The following is a 19406-nucleotide window of genomic DNA, read 5'->3' on the forward strand; positions in this document are numbered from 1 at the left end:
CTCCCGCTGGGCCAGGTTAGCCAGAATCCTCTGCCTTTGGTACCCGACCACCCTTGGTATCTACCTGATCCCCTTCCTCACCCCTCACCCTGACCTGCTTAATTAAGAGTCCTGTCTGGTTGCTTTAGCCAGGACCCCTGCCCAGACCACTGGTGGATAAATCTGTTGCACGGGGGTGGATAAATCTGTTCCACGGGGTCTGTCCTGGGCATTGCATCCTTGGCGTTCACCGCTAACAGCCCGTGGTACCCTCAGTCACTGGGACACAGCACTGCCTGTACCTTTCTCTGCAGGTGGGAGGGTAGTACTGCCCAGGTCACCACTGCCCTGGGGTGCCTAACCACCCAGGGCCCATGGCTCCAGGCTACTGTGGATTCTGGGCTCCTGGTTCCTCAGGCATTCACTCTGGTGGTGATGAAGGCGGGGCAAGTGGAGGGGAAGGGGCAGAAGTGGAGGATAGCATCGGGGCCCTGGTCGCTGGCCAAACTTGCCTGCAGTAGACACCTGCTACTTTTTACCTGCCTAGCATCCATTCCTATTTCTTTTGGTGACAGGTTACCAGAAATTACTGTTTTTTTGTCTTTTCCCTGCTCTCAGCCTCATACTTTCCATGGCCTTGACCCTCAGTTCCGAAGGTGGTTGTGCAGGCCCAGCTTGGCCAGTCGGAGCACTGCGTTCCCCTGAGCAGATCACGGGTTCCGGGAGGGACAAAAGACCTAATAAGAGCCTTTGACCACTGGGGGACAGGCTGCCTTCCCTGACAGACTTGATCTTCAGAGGCTGTGGGCTGTTGTAGCTGCAGCCACCTGGCCGCCCTGTGGGAAAAGCCTGCCTGAGCTTGGAACCGAGGCTGCAAAAGCAGAGAGAGGGGGATTGTTCTGGGCCGTGGCCTGCACCCCCAGAACAAGCCACGGCTGAACTGGAACTCTTTCTTGACTTGTATAGGAGTCAATACGTTGCTGTTTTGCTCAGACCAGTTTGGGTTAGGTTGTTCAGCATGTACAATGAAAGGGGACCTAATGAACGTGCCAGAAAAAGGAGCTCAGTATCTTCGGGAAGAGGAGCGAGACTGACCAGAGGCAGGGGCCATGGGGCCCTTCCATCCTGACCTGCAGGACAGGACTGGACGTGACCCCACTCCTCCCGGAAGTCGGCATTTCTCTCTGGGAGGCTGGCACCCCAGAAAGGGTTCCGGTCACCCCAGGGCTAGCCCCTCCCAATCTACCAGCACCTGTTAGGGAAGGAAATCCTGGGATTGGGAGGTGGTGGGTGGGCCCTGGGTTCTGGGTAACTGGCCTGGCCCACCTGCCCAATCACACTTGCGCTGTGGCTTCCTGCCTCCCCAAGGGTCGTCCTGCTGGTTCTTAGCCTGAGCACTAATTAGAGTTGCAATAGGTCGCCCGGGCTCTGTGCACTCCCTTGCCTGAGTTCAGGGTCGCCTGCCCCCATTCATATCCCCTGGCCTGCACAGCTGCTGTAGGCATTCTGGACCTCCAACATCCACCATTGCATGTCTTTGCCCGCAGTCTTCCTTTCTAGAGCGGCCAAAAGTGCAGGGGAATTAACCACCTCCCTCCCAGCAGCCTTTAACCACCGACAGGACGGGTATGTGAATCACCCCTCTTGGGTGGAACTTTTCTGAGCCCTGTGTTCTGTGGCTTAGAATCGCCCCAGCAGGATTACGTTTCAGTGGCTCTCAGTGGCCACTGCGACTCTCCTTCCTCTCCTGTCTCACACGTCTCTTCCCTATACTGTTTTCCGGGATCACCTGGAACCAAGACGCAGCCTCAGCTGCTCAGGAGCTGGGCCCTGGCCCAGTGCAGCTAAGTCACCAGGACAGACCACAGACTGCAGGCCACGCCTCACTGGGCCCCTGCGCCTCCCCCATTGCAGGTGCAGCTGCAGCTGCATGAAGCCGTGTCCCAGAGACGAGTGCTGCCGGGCACAGGGCCTCTCCTCTCCGCGGTGCAGGCCTGGAAGGGAGCCAGCGCCTCCCTCCTGTTCCCACCAACTGGGATGACCTCCTGCCGGGAAGCAGAGCTGACTGGTTAGGTGAGGTGTTGGCTGAGCTTGTATAATTCCTGCTTTTAGAATGGGAACATTGGAAACAGGTTGTTCTGTGAGTGTGTGTAGAGAAAGCTGCCTTCACTTGGGGGTCTGCGGCCTCCGGTAGGAATGGCAGGATCCCACCCTGGTTTACCTGGGGCTCAGAAAGCCACCAAGCCACCCCCCGCCCCCTTACATCCCTTACCAAGTTCTTTGCCAAGCCCAACTGTTGCGTCTCTGGGTAAAACACACTACAGAAACAGAATTCTTTTGGTGTTACTGTTCTATTTTGGCGACAAGGGAGATCCCTGATGGAAGCTGGATCTGTAAGAAAAGATAAAATAACACAGAGGCGTTGGCTGACACAGTACTTCACGACACCAGAAGTCTGGTGGCTGTGCAGTGTTACCACCTCATGGGTGACGGTTTAGCAGCTGAGGTCGTCCAGTGGGAAAAGAAATTGTGTGGGGTTTAAATGTCTTCCATGTCTGCATCCACTCTTCCTTCTTCCAAACACGGGACAGGATGCACGGGGACTTTGCCTTTCCTTCAGGCCCAGCCATGCTTATGCAAAGTGCTGGGCACGTGCTCGGCTCTGTTCCACACCGCACCCTGCCCCACCCCGCCCCGCCCCGCCTGCGGCCCAGCCGCTAAGACGGAGCATCGCTCCCCAAGAGCTAGGCTGTGGGTGGGGGGGGGAGTTTTGCTACGTTCAGTGCCCACAAGGACAGGGGTAGCAGCCTCTTGCGGTTAGTGACTCATGATTCACTGGTGGGATGCTGAGAGGTGCACTAAGCTTCAGGAAAGAAAATTCTAGAAATATCTCTTCCCAGAGAGGAGACTTGGCCACTGTCATCAGGTAGTTTTTCACTGTGGACTGAGAAGGACCCCAAACTGCCTGTCTAAGAGGGCCTCAGAGCGGAGCCAACAAAACTCAAGATGACTCAGTGCACCCCCACAGTGCACTCCCCGCCCCCCACACACCACCTCGCCCAGTCACTCCCTCAGCGGGGCTAAAGCCAACAGGTCTGCACACTGAGGTTCCTCCTGCACTGGCTAGATTCACATCACCTTCAAAAACACTCTTGTGCCCTGGCCGGTGTAGCTCAGTGGATTGAGCGCAGGCTGTGAACCAAAGCATTGCAGGTTCGATTCCCAGTCAGGGCACATGCCTGGGTTGCAGGCCACGGCCCCCAGCAACCGCACATTGATGCTTCTCTCTCTCTTTCTCCCTCCCTTCCCTCTCTAAAAATAAATAAATAAAATCTTAAAAAAAAAAACACTCTTGCCAGAGGGCACTGCTGGCTGCTCCCCCAATCCACAGTCACTTATTTCCTGGCAAGGCCCCGTTTAATTTGGCTGCTCTGCTCCTTTGCCCAGCCTCATCCCGGACAGAAGCAACCCCAGCCCCAGCCAGGCAGAGAGAGAGGATGGATCTAGATGGATCTACTCCAGCCATGACGGTTCCACCCCTGTGCTACCAATTTCCTTAAGAAGGGGCATGAGACCCAATCCAGGGGCACGCCACCCCAATGAGAGGGCGAGCACGCTGGGGAAGGGTGCTCCTGGGAAGAGTTCCTTAACTCGAAAAGAGACAGAAAGAAGAGGTGGCCTTTTCCCTGCTCCTGGATGTCCTGATAGGAGGCTGCGATTCTGGAAGCTTCTCCAGCCAGCCGCCCCTGGGAGAGACTAGCCTGCCCTGTGCTGAGGGTGTCAGAGCTGAGAGCTGGAAAAATCCCTCCAAATCTCTCTGATGATACTGTTGACTTGGACCTGCCCTGACACTTCCCAGCTGTCCCGCTGGTCCGTGAGATGATCTCCTCAATACCATTTTGAATTAGATTTTCCGGGATTTATACCAGGTAATCAAACTCATAATCCACATATCAAATCAGTCTTAAACTGCCTCCCAGCAGTAGAAACCTACCAATGCACGGGTTCTGGGACCTGCCCCAGGCCCCGGCAACACTGACTGTGGAAGGGGGACAAGCCCCAAGCTTGCCTGCCCCCCCGAACCCAAGCTCGCACTGGTGGGCTCTGCTGTCAGGAGACGCCAGAACAAAACGCTTTGGCTCAAGTGCAGCCTTCACATCGCCAGTTGGCACCGCCCACCCAGACCCTGTGACTGGGCCCTGCACGCCTGTGCAGCCCCTCACTTACTCCTCACAACTGTCGCCCTTGGAGGTACCTCTTCACTGTCTGCAGAGCTGACACTGACTCTCACAGTGTCCCCTGACACCCAGCTACCAGGAGCAGTCCTGACGGGACCTACAGCTCCAACGCCAAAGCCCGTGCCTTCCCACCACCGGCACGGCGAGACCCGCAACCAGACCCTGGAGCTGGCCGGCTCTGTCCTCCAAGAACCTTTCCTCGTGCTGGAAGGCACTGTGAGCTTCCTTGTTTGCAGATGAGGAAACCGAGGCCCCCACCAGCTGTGTGTTTCGAGAAGCTTCAGGAGCCCCTACTCTTTCTTCCGTGCATGTGCCTTGATCAGGCGGCGGAGCCCTGGAGCGGGTGCCGAGGTCTCACTGGAGTTTAGTTTCTGGGCTGGGCTTTGGAGGCACTTGGAGCAATGGCTCCCACCGCATGCCCTCCTGTGGCCACTCCCTGTCCACATCTGCAGCCGGTGGTTGTCTGGGGGTGGTTGAAAGGCTGCCACTGTCCCCTCACTTCCCCCATTGTCACTTATGGGGGTGGACTTGACAATGGGGACGATTGTGGGTGCTCTCGGTGCCTGCCCAGATCCCCTTTCTGGGCCGGAACATTCTTTGTTCAGCTCCTGTGAGTTGTGAATGTTGGCTGCTAAGGACTCAGAGCGGCCCCTTTCCCCAGAGACGTGTCCTCAGCCAAATGGGAGTGTTTTCCATGAAGGTAGGCACTCCCTACCCCTACTCCTGTTGCCAGTGCTGAGTGGCAGAGGGGCACGAGAAGGCCAACCCTCTTGCTTCAAGGTGAGACCATTCTATCGTGTAATTCAGAGCTGCCGTGGCAGCGGGCTGAGGCTGGGCATCAGCTCACCTGGTCTTTGCTCTTTGCTCTGCTCCTGCCCTTGACCTCTCTCCCCTCCCTCAAACCCTTTCTTCTCAATAGATCCAGTGCACTCGAATCCCTGTCTCAGGCTCTGCTTCTAGGGAGCCCAGCCCGGGGACAGGGGAGGTTTGAAGATGCCGTGTGAGGCATGCTCCCCGCCCTCACGGATCTCGCCGTGAGGCTGTGGGGATGGGCAACGCGCACACAAAACCACCACCCGCAACGCAGGGTGGCCCAGGCTGGAGAAACAGCGGTTCGCCTGGCGGCAGGAAGCTTGGAGGTGCTGTGGGGGAGGAGGGCTTCCTGGAGGAAAGGGGACTGGGTCACGCAGGGGGGGCAGGACTGGAAATGTTGGGAAAGAGGAAGCGCTTTCTAGGCAGGAAGGAAATTCCAAGGAACGGCCCTAAGATGGGTAGCAACGTCTGCCCTGACCTTTTCTGTCCGGTGTCTCTGACTACGGGAACCGTCCCAGGCCACCGGGGTGTGGGGGACTCTGTTCTGACAATCCCAGTAGCGGACCTAGCAACCAGGGCTGCTTGAGAGAGACCATCCCCAGTCCAGGAAGGACCCACTCCTTTCTCAAGTCGCCCATGAGAGGCCGGGGGCTGTGGTCCCCTGCAAAGACCTCCCCCTTCAGAGGGGACAGATGCCCCGTCAGCCCCGCACGTAGGCCTGGCAAGTCCCTGGGCCTGAGGACCCCTGGAAAGAAGGCCATGGGCACCGAGGCGCCCACATACCTGCTGGACTGTGAGCCGGGGCGTTGTTCACAAGGACTCAATGATGTGGTAGGCGGCTCCCAGGGCCCCCAGAGCCACAGCCGCAGTCCCGAGAGCTTGGAGCACGTGAATTACGATGACTGGAGTGCTTTCTTGAAGGTCTTCTGTAGAGCAAAGCGGAAAGCCCACCGGTTGGGGGAAGTCGGGCTTTGGTGCCTGTCTACGGGGAAGGGGACATTGTGGGGTCCCCTCAGGATTGCAGGAATACCCATGTCCCTCCTACCAACCCTGCTCTCTAGGGGACAGAGTGCCCCCCACCCCTTCCAATCAAACCCTACTGCAGGACCCCAGGGCCTGAGGACGGGCTGGTCTGGGACGCCGGCTCCCCTGGACATTCGGGGCGCCAGGTCGAGAAGGTGGGCAAGGCCACTGTGTGCCAGGCTCTGTGCTAAACACCTCACGCCCGTGTCTCCCCAGGCCTCACAGCAACCCTGCGGAGGCGGAGCCCCTCCCAGAATGAGGACTCCGAGGACACACACGCTACCCCCTCCACGGGACGAGGACAGCGTGTGAGCACGGTATCAACCGTGAGACGGGCTTTCCCAAGTGCAATGCCCGCTTTGATAAACATCCTACTACAGGAGCCGTTCTTATTTAATGTGAGCGTGTACTGTAAGCCGAGAGTCAGCATCCCGCTCTACTGAGAAAGGAGCGGTTACGGCAGCAGGCGCTCAGGTCTGCACAGCATGTCAGCCAGGCTGCATCCCTGCCCCTTCCCGCTCACATTCCTAACTCTGAGCCTTGCTCTTGCCTCCTCCCCCATCTGGAGTGCTCTCCCTCTAAAATAAGCCACAGAGGATCCTCAGATCCTTCCAGACAGGGCTGACACCACACAGTCCCCCTGGGGCCCGGGGCAGGAGCAAGCACCCTGTTCTTCTGAAGCTCTTTGAGCCTCTCCGGTAGGACATGGGTCCCCTGGCTCGCATCTTAGTGTCTAGATGGACGTGTCTTCCCCTACCGTGCAGCCTGCACAGTCTTTAAGGGTCAAGGTCCCTGTTCTGGTTTCCCTCCCAGTACCTAGCATCCTGTGCAGGTTAGGGTTTCCTGCCTGTTGGGTTCAAAGGGCCATGGACCTGTGGTTAACACCATATGGACAGAAATGCTGAGTGTGAGGGAGGACGGCTAATAGTGAGTGGCGGGCGGGTCCTTCCTGACCCACCTCCCAGGTTGTGGAGTATTTTTAGGGCGAGGCGTGTTCTTCCTGCACCCCTGGATATTTGTTCGTTTCTCTTCGTAGGTGTAAGAGGTGGTGCTTTGTGGGGTTGGACAGGAGAGGGGATCTGGTGGGGGAGGGGCTGGGGAGAAGGGCGGGAGGAAGGTGGGGGACGGGCAGGCTCTGTTCTTAGGTTGGGGTGTGAGTTTCCCAAATGGAAAGCTTCCTGCATGGACATTGGTGAGACCCTAAGTACAGGCAGAGCTGCTGTGGGCCCGGAGCTGGGGGTGGGGGGAGGCCCCTCTCCCAGCCCTGGCACATAGCCCAGCGCCCCTGGAAAAGGTTCCACCTGGTGGTTTCCAGGAGGAGGGAGAGAAGCTCGGATACTGTGGATGATGCCGTGGGTTGGGGGGGGCTGCCGTGCCATGGACAGACCAGCCTGGGGGTGTTGTTTCCTGGGTGGGGGGGCTGCTAGAAATACTGGAGACCCTCTGCATGGGGTGGATGTCTTGCTATCACCAAGGGGGCATGTGAGTTACAGTCCGTATCTGTGGCTAAATTCCAGGGGCAATTCACAGGCAGGCCAGGAACCTAAAGCTCTCGGCTGTGGTGTGGGCCACGCAAGGAGGCCGACAGCCAAACAGAGCATTTGATTCTGAAGTGCCCGAGTGACGTGCCGGTCCATGCAGGTGGGGTACCCTGGTGGGGTGGGTCTGCTCAGAAAGGGCCATGTCGAAGCCCAGGCTGTGGCCACCTGGGGGGCGGGGGAGCAGCTCTCCTTCCAGCCTAGGAGCCTGCAGAGGGAGTTACAGGCGGCTGAGCTACAGGCCGGCCCAGGCAGAGCCTGGCTCTGGGAACCGTCCGCCCCAAGGGCCCAGCCCGGCACGAGCTCCAGAACCTGTAGAAGGTGAGGAGGCTTGGGGTTCCTCTCCCTGGCATGGTCGGCCAGGCCCGAGGCAGAAGGACATCGAAGATGCGGCTGTGGCACAGGCCCAGACGACGCCAGCAAGCAGAGCTGCCGGGGCAAGTGGTGCAGGAACAGAAGGGGCGCGGGACCGACTGCGTCGGAGGCCCTGGTGGACGGAAAAGGAGAGAGATGAGGGACCCAGCTGCCCCCAGGAGGGCGGGGGAGAGCCTGGGCGACACCAGAGAGAAAGGACCTGTGTGGGGAAACGGTGGTTTTATCAACTGCTGCTCCCTGGGATGATCAGAACCACCATGCCCCAGCTTACACCCATCGGCGGCTCTGCACTGCCCTCCACCCCCGGCTCGTTGGACCGTCAGAACTGTCCTGCGAAGCGGAATGCTGTCACTCTCAGCTTACGGAACGAGGACACTGAGGCTCAGGGGATGGAAGGAGGCACCTTAGAGCGAGTGGGTGGGCAAAGTGGGCCTCCGCTCAGCGTTTCTCTCTGTCTCTCTCTCTCTGTCTCTGTCTGTCTGTCTGTCTGTCTGTCTCTCTCTCGATGCGGCGCTCTCTCCAGGGAATCCGCAGGAAGCGGTGGCAGCAGATGACTGCCCGCCCCTAAGAGGAGGCGCCGGGATCCCCGTACCACCCGGAGCTGCCACGTTCCCTGTCCGTGGGGTTCGCTGCTTCATCCGGAAGACGCCCGCTGCTCTGCAGGAGTTCACACTCCCTGAGTACTTTCCCCGACTTGTCTCCATGCGCCCTCCGGTGCCGTGGGCCCCAGTGGAACTCCGGGACGGCGCACAATCCCCTCCCCTGGCAGCTGCTTGGGTCCTGGCTCCCTGGTGGAGCTGCAGGTTCTTCCAGCCAAGGCCCCGTGAAGCCCGTGAGCGGCCTCGGCAAGCTCAGCGCCCCTCCTGCTGAGGTCTGCCCGGGACGGGGGCTTTTCCTGGACGGACTGCGGAGGGAAGAGATTCTAAAGGGAAGATTTTCTCTTTGTTCTGCTTTTAGTTAAATTTTTTTGACATGGACGTATAATTCCCATGTTCAGTGGCTTTGTGTAGTGTACTCACAATGGTGTGCAGCCATCATCCCTGATTCCAGAATATTTTCATTTCCCACCAAAGCGACTCCGTACCCACTGGCCATCACCGCCTGTTCCCCATCTTCCCAGGTCCTGGCAATGGATGTGCCTGTTCTGGGCAACTCAGAAATGGGACCATACAGTATGTGGGCTTTCGGGGGGGACCAGCTTCTTTCACTTGGCCCGACGTCTCCGAGGTCCCTCCGTGTCGCAGCATTGCATGTCAGCCTGTTACCTCTCTCTGTTGCCCAACGTGCTCCATGGTGTGGCCAAACCTCCTGCTGTCCATCCGTTCGTCGGCTGGTGGACACGGAGTTGTCTGCACTTGGCTCTTCACTCGGACACGGAGTTTGGCTCCCGTGAATAACGCTGCTGTGAACCTCCCTGTACAAGTTTCTGTGCGGACGGGTGCTGTGCATTTCCTTGGATGCACATACCCAAGAGTAGAACTGCCGGGTCCTAGGGCAGGGTCACAGCTCACCCTTCAAGGGCCTACCCGGCTTCTCCACGGCAGCGGCCCCTTTTTGCATTCCCTCTAGCAGGGCATGAAGCTGCCGGTGTCTCCCCAGCCTCGCCGGCCCTTGCCACGGTCCGTCTTTCGATGATGGACCGTAGTCATCCCAGCGGAAGACGTGTGTTTTCCTGAGTCACAATACTTTCTGCACACACGAGATGTGGACTTCAGAAAGTGGCCCCCTTTAAAGCCCCCCAGCCCTTACTGCCAGCATTCCCTCCCCCCGCGGCTCCACAGGGGGCCGTGCCTGTGGCAGAAGCAGGGTAGGTGTCCGCGGTCACCCTGGAAGAGCCACCACCAAGCCCTGCTTTGCCTCCTCAATATGCAGAGCTCCTCCCTGGGGGCGAGTCACATGCCCTCAGGGAAAGATTTGGGAAGGTCAAGTTCTGCGTTCCACAGGTATCGGTTCTAAAGGCCACACTCCAGACATGCTTCGCTCAGTGGTCGATGATCAGGACACATGCCATTCAGAGCTCGAAACCATTTCCAGTTGTTCAGAAGGGGTGGATTCCTAGCCACAGAAATGCCGAGACACGGCGATACCTTGGATACGCTCACACCTCTTGCGTATTTTGTTGTCCACCCATCCCAGAGGGACAGGCTGTGGCCTGGGGAGTGCGGCCTGCTCAGGACCACGGAGCCCTGGGCACTGGCTCCCAGCAGATCCAGGAGCAGCTCAGAGAAGGGTACTCTTCCTCCAGGGAGACCTCTTGGGATCAGAAGGCGAGGGCTGCAGTTCAGAGCGAGGATTCCGGAGCCGGAATCCACAGCGCTTCCTGCGGTGCGGCCAGTGCCTGCCCGAGAGCGAGCCGTTGGATTCGTCTGGGCCTCAGTGTCCTCATCTATCGAGTGGAGATGATGCAACTAGCGTGTCCTTTATAAGACTGTTAAACGAGAAGATGAACACAGGCGGCTGAGCTGAGGGCCTGGTGCGCAGTCACTGCCCGGTGTGGGTGTGTGTCAGCTGTCACCGTCCGCAGCGGCAGCAGTGATGTGAACCCGCCCACCTCCTGAACGCCCCTCGGAGTCCCCCTCCACGCCCCGACGCCGGTTCAGACCCTTGCTACCCAGGGAGATGGGAGACCACTTTTCTCGGACGGCCGTTCCATTGTCAGAAAGAGCTAATTGTTGGAGACTTTTTAATGTTGAGCAGAGGAATCCGCCCCGTCTTCCACGGGTAAGGCTGCCGGACGTAGCACCTGAGAACACAGGATGCCCGCGAAATATCTGGGACACCCTTACACTGAAACTTTTAAAAAACCCTGTGTTGCTGATCTGAAATTCAAATAGGACTGGGTGTCCTGTGTTTGACTGGCGACCCTGTCCACGGGCCCGTAGTCAGACGTCTGGGGACAACATGCAAAAAGCCTCCTCACCTCTTCCACCTGACAGACAGATTTCCCTCCAGCGCCTTCCACCAAGTCTCAGACACCGGATGCCTCTGGCCTCCCCCTACTTCTCTCCTCCCCCGTCAACCTGGACTTTCCTCTTCGGGTTAGACCGTAAGCCTCTGTCACGGCATGCGCGGACAGCCGGCTGAGGACAGAATAAAGCAGTAGGACCATCCCCCTCGTCCTGGACCGTGTGATTCTACCAGCTCACCCTCGGTGTTGGTTTCTGGGCGGCCACGTGGCACCTGACTTCCAACGAGAGAGTGTCACCACCGACCACGTTAAATGGTAACGTGTGTGCGCGGCTGCCTTCTCCAGTGACACTGAGCTTGGTGAGGAATGGGAACACCCAGGAGCCCTGGTCTCTTGGGTAAAAACAAACCCAAAAAACACCCTCACACCCCGCAAGCACAGTTCCAGAATACACGTTAGCTATGTATGCATCACCACCCCATAGAAACCGGCCTCTGGGGTAAGAAGCCCGGGACTCTGGCAGCACAAAGGCTAGCACTGTTGAACTAGAGAGACCCGCGCACCTGTCTTCCTGGATCCAGAGGACGATTTCGGGCCAGGGTTCTGAGGCAGCAGGCCCTGGGCCGACCGCCTGGCCTCCGGAATTGCGAGTGCCTGGCACACGGGCTGCTCTGGGGCGGACCCTGAGTTGGGCTGCTGCTGGGGTGCAGACCCCGGGCTGGGCTGCTGCTGCAGGGCGGACCCCGCGCTGGGCTGCTGCTGGGGGGTGGAGTTGGAGCTGGGCTGCTGCTGGGCGCTGGAGTCAGAGCTACTGTGCTGCGAGGTGGAGCCTCGGCGTCTGGGCTCTGCCTTCTTCTTTTTGCCCTTCTTCATGGTGGGTCCTCCCGACCTCAACGGGGACCTACATGGAGCTGCCTAATTGCCCGGCTCCCTCCCAGAGGGGCCGCTTGTCCCTGCCCTGGGGGAACGCTCTGGCCTTGGGCTGGGCCCAGGCACCATAAAGAAAGGCCAGCCGCACCCCTCCTGTGAGGTCACAAAAGCCAGGGTGACTCCCACGGCAGTGTCCTGGGGACAGTCTTCTCTGCTGACACCAGCCTGCTCTCCTCCCCCTTCCCTAGCGACTGGGAGGGGCAGAGGGCAGCTGCCAGAGTCCCCATGGGACAACCTGGAGCCCATGATTCTGCGACTGGATGGCCTCCCTCAGGCCCCTCTGCCAGTGTGTTCCCGGCCCCCGTGTGCCGCTCCACTCTATCCCTGGCTCCCACACACCAAAAATCCAAATACCGGAAAACAACCCCCCCAAACTACTTCCCTACGCATTCTGTGTTTTACGTGACTTTACTGAAGATTTTGGGGCCCATGGAGAGAAAGCCCGCGGCCTCCTACCTTCTCCGCTGTCCCCCACAGATTGCTTTACAAAAAATAGCTCCCCTCTTCTCCCAAAACCTTCCCTCCCCCGCGGTGGGAAGGGACTGGGGCGGGGTCTCCAACTTTGATAAGAACACTAGCATTTGGCAAAAGAATCCCTCCTAACCACATAATAGCTGTTTGGGAAACGACATTTTTCTCAAACTCGTTGCGCGAGCCACACACAGACGACCTTTCAGACGCCCAACTTGCCAAGTCAATTCGGGGACTATGAATCTTTCTTGAAGTTAACAGTGTGATTTTCCTTTTAGGCTGGGAGAGAAAAAAACGCTTTTAAGAGACAACTTTAAACGTCACATTTGAGTCCAACAAAAAATGTGTTCACATTAGGAGACTCTACTTCTGCCACGGATGCATCACGAGGTGGGTAAGTATTCCACCCTTAACCCCCGGCCTCTGGGGGGTCCCACTCCCGCCCCAGGGCAAGGTGTAGGGTAGACCTAGTGAGGGGGAATCCCCACGCAAGGCCAGACCTGGTGTGAGCTGTCAGGTGACAGGCAATGTCTTAGTGGTTCCAGAGCCTGAAAAGACCTTGTGGTCCTCTTTCTGCAGAGGAGAAACTGAGGTTCAAGGTTAAATTACTTTTCCAAAGACCCACAGCTCGGGGGGAGGGGGTTGGGGTGGGATTGAATTGGCTACATTCCCATTCAGGGCTCTTTTTCTGACTCCAGAAGGAACAGGGAGTCAGAGAATTACATTGGCCTTAAAATGAATGACTTAAAAGAATACCTTGAGTGGGAGGGTTGAAGGAAAAGAAGGCACAAAGGATGAGAAGTGAAGGGAAGCTCGGATCAGCAAAGTCGGGTCTAATTTGGTTGAGCCTGAGTGTGAGGGGCTTCAGGGACCAGGGGAGGCTCCAACAAGGTGGTAACTCCCTGATCCCTGAAGTCAAGAGCAGTGGCTCCCTGGGGGGGGGGGGTGCTCATTTTATTTATTTATTTATTTTTAAATATTGTATTTATTTTATTTTTAGACAGAAGGGAAGGGAGGGAGAAGGGGAGGGAAACATCAATGTGTGGTTGCCTCTTGCGCGCCCCTTACTGGGGACCTAGCCTGCCACCCAGGCATGTGCCCTGACTGGGAATTGAACCTGCAACCCTTTGGTTCACAGACCAGCGCTCAATTCACTGGGCCACACCAGCCAGGGTGGGACTCACTTTAGAATCAGAGAGACTGGAACCCGGTCAGGACCCCTGCCCACATTTGGCAGGCAGGTCACACCTCCTAAGGTGTTTATCTCTGCAAAACTTGGTTTCAGGCACCAGTGGGCTTTTGACCGAGGGCCACAACCTGGTGTAAATCAGCGCTTCTCACCCTCAGGGCCACTGGTGTGGGGGCCAGATCATTCTTAGCTGTGGGCTGTGCAGCGCATTGTAGGACGGTGAGCAGCATTCTTGGCCCTCTGCCCACATGATGCCAGTAGCAACTACTGCTCCTTCCAAGTTGTGAAATCAGCCATATCTACAGACATTGGTAAATGTCAATGTGTGTGTGAGAGAGAGAGACAGAGAGACAGAGAGAGAGAGAAGGGAGGGGAGAACAGAGAGTTGCCCCCGGCTGAGAACCACTGTTTAAATGCATCCCGCAGGTGCAGACCCACACGGGTGGATGCCCTGGGACGAATGACAGGAGCCTTCTGTGTTCCATTTCACGCCAGGGAAGGGCCCAGAAAGCAGGTCCCTGCTCCCCAGGAGAGCAATGGAGGAAGCACAGAGGGTCCGGCTTTGGGGGGAGTGGGAGTTTTTGTATGGCAGTGGAGAAAACATGTGTGGGTTCTTTAGTGAGGGTGGTCCCAAGATGGGGGGGATGGGGGGTGGGGGACTTGTGGAGTCACAGGGAGGGCCAGAAGGACAGTTCTTTGGGTTGACGTCTTCTACGCCGTCTGCCTTCGGGCTGGAGCACAGTGTCCTAGCCTGAAGCCTGACTCCTCTGTCAAAGTCACGGCCCGCTGTCCCTCCCAGGTCTATTCTACCCACGTCTGGCTCTAGCCTGCCATGAGCATCAGAAGTCTGGTGAACGCTCCTCACTCCCCTGCATTTGTGGAAGCCCTCCCTCCTGCATCCTGCCCCTCTCCCCCTCTGTCATCCAGATCCGTCTCCAGGGAGCCCATCCACTCATAAAGCCTTTTCAAGAGCTCCAACCGGAAGCCATGTCTCCCTCTCTGAGCCCAGATCACAGTCTGTCCGGCATGAGAAAGGCTCCTACCCTTGTCTTCTCTTGCGGTCCCCACTCCCAGACTGGCGGCCGTGAAGAGCCAAAAGTCTGGAGAAAGGGCTTAGTGTAAGCTGCTTGAAGGCGAGGGTGGGAAGCAGACAAAGGCACGACGGAGACATAGGTAGAGACACGGTGCCTCCTCGCACAAAGAAGGAAAACAACAAATTTGAAACAAAAAACAACAAGAACTGACAGAAAATCGAACTGTATGGAAGTCCAACAACCAATGAGATAAAGAAGACACACTCATCCAGACCTGTAGGAGGGGCGGAGCCAGGCAGCTGGGTGGGGACAGGACTCACAGTAAGGCTGCGTGTGGCTGGCAGACCGGGTGGTCCCACATCCTCATGTAGACAAACACGGAGAAACAACTGGGGAGGAAGACAGAGCATGCAACCCAGGGTTCCAGTGCAGGGAAATACAACCTCAAAACCTCTGATTGAAAACACCTGTGGGGGTTGAGGCAGTGGGCGGGACTCCCAGCCTCACAGGAGAGTTCACTGGAGAGACCCACAGGGTCCTGGAATGTGCACAAGCCCACCCACCCGGGAATCAGCTCCAGAAGGGCCCAATGTGCTTGTGGGAAGCAGGGGAAGTGACCAAAAACTGGCAGAGAGTGGAGCAAGCGGCACTATTCCCTCTTGGGCCCCTCCCCCACAGACAGCGTCCTGCCCTGGGGAACACCTAAGGCTCCACCCCTTACTATGCAACAGGTGCGCCAAGACCAAAAATAAATAAATAAATAAAAGGCCCAAATGAAAGAACCCATCAAAACTCCAGAAAAACAACTAAACGATGAAGAGATAGCCAACCTATCAAACACTGGTGATCAGGGTGCTCACAGAATTGGTTGAGTATGGTTGCAAAAGAGAGGAAAAAGTGAAGGCTATGAAAAGTGAAATAAAGGAAAATGTACAGGGAACCAACAGTGACAGGAGGGAAATTGGGACTCAAATCAATGGTTTGGAGCAGAAGGAAGAAATAAATATTCAACTAGAACAGGATGAAGAAAAAAGAATTCAAAAAAATGAGGAGGAGCATAGGAACTTCCAGGACAACTTTAAATATTCCAACATCCAAATCATAGGCATACCAGAAGGAGAAGAGGAAAAGCAAGAAATTGAAAGCCTATTTGAAAAAAATAATGAAAGAGAACTTCCCTAATCTGGCAAAGGAAATAGACTTCTAGGAAGTCTAGGAAGCTCAGAGAGCCCCAAAGAAGTTGAACCCAAGGAAGCACACACCAAGACACATCCTAATTACATTACCCAAGGTTAAAGAGGAGAGAATCTTAAAAGCAGCAAGAGGAAAGAAAGAGTTACCTACAAAGGAGTTCCCATAAGACTATCAGCTGATTTCTCAAAAGAAACCTTGCTGGCAAGGAGGGACTGGCAAGAAGTATTCAAAGTCATGAAAGGCAAGCACTTACAACCAAGGTGACTCTATCCAGCAAGGCTATCATTCAGAATGGAAGGGCAGATAAGGTGCTTCCCGGATAAGGTCAAGTTAAAGGAGTTCATCATCACCCAGCCCTTATTACATGAAATGTTAAAGGGACTTATCTAAGAAAAAGAAGATCAAATATATGAACAGTAAAATGACAACAAACACAACTATCAACCACTGAACCTAAAAAAAAACAAAAACAAATAAAAAATGAACTGTCCAAACAACTAGAACAGGAACAGAATCACAGAAATGGCGATCACATGGAGGTTATCAGTGGGAGGGGGAGGAAGGGAATGGGATTGGGGAAAAGGTACAGGGAATAGGTAGCATAAATGGTAGGTACAAAATAGACAGGGGGAAGTTAAGAACAGTATAGGAAATGTAGAAGCCAGAGAACTTATATGTACGACCCATGGACGTGAACTAAGGGGTGGGGGGTGAGGGTGGGAGGCGGATGCAGGGCAGAAAGGAATAAAGGGGGGAAAATGGGACAACTGTAATAGCATAATCAATAAAACATATTTAAAAAATTTAAAAATAAAATAAGAGTGAAAAAGAGAAAGCAGACAAAGAAAGCGTGAAACTGTTGCTGACAGGGTGGGTGTGGATGATGGGGACTCGGTACCCCGGGGACCGCATCGCTAAGGGGTTGCTTTCAAAGACGGCCTGGGGTTTCCTGGCCTTGGCCGAGGACCATGGCTGGAACAGCCCATGGTCAAGGGTTTTCCCAGCCGGGCGTGGCAACCGTGGGGAAGTCCTGCGGACCCTGTCAGAGAGTGAGCAGAATGAGTGTAAGGGGAGGCAAAGCTAGGTCATCAGCACAGAGTCCTGACTGGGCTGTCCCTTGTGGCCCTGGCCCTCCAGGTCCCTCCTGGGCACCCAGAACAAGTGTGTCAACACTTGTCCTGAAGCCAGCATCTTAGAACTGGATGTTCCCTCAGATGCCAGCTGGCCCTTGGCCCCACAGGTGGGGGGGGGGGGTAACTACCCACAGAGAGGACAGCTTGCTCTGGTCACCAGCAGCAGAATGGCACAACCTCTAGTCACCTGGCTTTGGGCCACCCCGCACTGAGTTCTTCCTTCTTCCCCACCGCTGCCCTGGAGCTTCCGGAGATGGGAGGTATGGCCTGTTCATTTAAGAGCCCACTGCCCTGGACCCTTAGACCCGCAGATGAACTGTGTGGGGCGAGGGACCCAGATTCCTCCACAGGAAAGGTCTCAAGGGCCGTGAGGAAGAACCGGGCGTCAGCCGGCTGCTCTCAAACAGTGTCTACCTTCCCGAGAGGGCTGTCGTGAGGCTTAGACGTGAGAAACCCTTAGAACAGGGCCTGGCGCACACTGGCTTGCTTTGATTGGAATCCTGGTTCCCTTGGAGGAGGAGGAGGCCGAAGAACCAAGCAAGGAATAAGCGGAGGAGGGGAGGGTCTGGGGCCTGCCAACTCCCAAACCTGTTCCCTACAAGGGCTGGTTCCCAGCGGTGAGCAAGGGGGCAAGGGGCTCCGCAGAAATTAAGTGAACTCCATCACCCGTGGCCCCAGATTGCCCAGTAAGCGCCCTTGGGGCCGGAAATCTAGGTCATGTTCACTCAGACGGTTTAAGTGGGTACGCTAGGAGGGGGGCCGTGACATCAGGGACAGTGACCTCCACTGTGACCAGCAGGGCCAGGGCACAGGCCGCCCTCCCCGCCGCCCCCGGGAGAAGCCCGCGGCAGCCTGGCGTCCCCACCCCTCGCCTTCGGGCCCCTCACCATCCGTCTGAGTCTGTCCATCCACTAGGTGGACGCAGCCTCGCGCCGGGACATGGTGCGCTCCATTGGCGGCGCGCTGGACGTCCAGGGTACCCTCGGGGCGGTTGGGGCTGAACACGGCCGTGTGCACCTCCACGGCGGGGCTGTGCGGCGCGAAGGCGCCGCACAGCAGGGTTTCCATGAGGCGGCGCGCCTCAGCCTCCTCGTCCGGCCGCGGCTGCACCACGATCCCGACCAGCGCGGCGGGCGGGCCGCGGTGCTGGGCGTGCACCTGCTGCAGGAGCAGCTGCAGCCGCGGGAGCTGCGAGCGCAGCGCGGACACGCGGCACAGCACCAGGAGCAGCCGCGCGCCGGGCTCCGGAGGCTCGGGAGGCTCCGGAGGCTGCGGCGAGTCCCGGCCTCCAGACGCCGGATCCTCCGCGGTCCCGGACCCGGGGGCCCGGGGCACAGCCCGAGCTGCCTCTGGCTCACACTCACGCGGGGCGTCATCCCGGAGCTTGTGATCCGGCAGCTTCTGGGTGGAGCGTTTGGACTTGGCTGCCGGGCAGTCCGCGCCGTTCGAAGACCTGTCGCCCGAGCGCTTGCGACGCAGCCTGGAGCAGCCGTTGGAGCTGCTGCGACTGCTTGGGGCTCGGATGGACGAAGGACCGGCGGGCCTGTTTGTTGGGGCCTGCTCCAGAATGTCCTGCAGGGCCAGGCACGGCTCATCCTGCTGCCAGAGCGCGCGCAGCAGCAGCACCTGGCCGTGGCCCTCGATGTTCTGGGCGAGAGCCTGTTGCTGCGGCTCCGCCTTCCTGCCCTCCGGAGCCTGGGAGGGCTGCCCCTTCCGCTCCATGTCCGCCGGCTCCCTTGCCCCTCTGGGCCGGGCCTTCCTTAGCCAAGGGCACAGCTGCCCTTCCCTGGAGCATGTCACAATAGCCCCCCTGCACCCTACCTCTGAGTCCTGCTGCCACTAAGAGTCTCTGTGCTCTCTCTATTCCTTGGAAATTTTCCAGCAGAGAGATAGGGAAGTTGCTTCTGGGTGCTGGTGTACTGTCAGCGTGTTTAGTTTCTCTGCCATTTTGTATGTCCTCGGTGTCAGGAGGACAAATCCTTCTGGCCCATGGTTGGACTCCTATGTCTGTGTTTCCAAGTAAAAGAGATTTTTGTGGAACCAGGGCATTTAAACAGCAGTGGGGGGCCGGGCTGCTCACAGCTCCTGGAACGCGGACCAGTGGGGAGGATCACAGAGGCTGGTTCTAGCTGGCTGCAGCCTGGGAGCCAGGGCCTCGCCAGGCTCCGCCCCCCTGCCCTTTGGGCCATGTGGAGCCAGAGTCCCAGGCTATTGTAAATGGATGGGGCTGCAGGACGGGGTTTGGGGTGTGTGTGTGTGTGGGGGGGGGTTCCCTCAGTTTCCCTTTCTATGCATATGCTTTTGAAACCCCAGTCTTCCCATCCCGTGTCTCTCCCTTACTACTCACACGTCATTGTTGACACTTCTGGATGTCCCGCGATTTAACTCGGTCCCAACACCGCCTGCCTGGAGGAAGGGTCAGGTTCCACCGCCCTCTCCCCAGTCACAAGTCCACCCGTGGCTCTGACCCATCAGGAGGTTCCCAGGACCCCCTCCTCCGGTTTGATGAATTTGCTAGAGTGGCTCATAGAACTCAGGAAGATAGTTGACTTACTGCTTGCCAGTTCACTTTAAAAGCATA

At 57.3% G+C, this 19406-nt stretch overlaps 1 protein-coding gene across 1 annotated transcript; it reads right to left on the reverse strand.

The window, feature by feature from the left end:
- Nucleotides 1–193: 193 nt before the first annotated feature.
- Nucleotides 194–18783, reverse strand: LOC114493861. Its single transcript, XM_036022730.1, has 3 exons — nucleotides 17713–18783; nucleotides 5814–5956; nucleotides 194–2370 (listed from the first exon to the last, which is right to left on the reverse strand). The coding sequence occupies exons 1-2, from the start codon at nucleotides 18545–18547 to the stop codon at nucleotides 5841–5843; spliced, it is 951 nt and encodes a 316-aa protein (XP_035878623.1). The 5' UTR covers nucleotides 18548–18783; the 3' UTR covers nucleotides 194–2370; nucleotides 5814–5840.
- Between the last annotated feature and the right edge of the window lie 623 nt (nucleotides 18784–19406).

This window comes from Phyllostomus discolor, chromosome 4 (genome assembly GCF_004126475.2).
Source record: "Phyllostomus discolor isolate MPI-MPIP mPhyDis1 chromosome 4, mPhyDis1.pri.v3, whole genome shotgun sequence".
NCBI classification, from domain to species: Eukaryota; Metazoa; Chordata; class Mammalia; order Chiroptera; family Phyllostomidae; genus Phyllostomus; species Phyllostomus discolor.

Bases quoted from the DNA above. Each gene is read 5' to 3' on its own strand.
- LOC114493861 (XM_036022730.1), bottom strand. From the start codon at position 18,547: ATGGAGCGGAAGGGGCAGCCCTCCCAGGCTCCGGAGGGCAGGAAGGCG. The intron at 5,957-17,712 runs GTGAGGGGCCCG...TTTGCTCTACAG, and splicing joins TGGACAGACTCAGACGGATG to AAGACCTTCAAGAAAGCACT.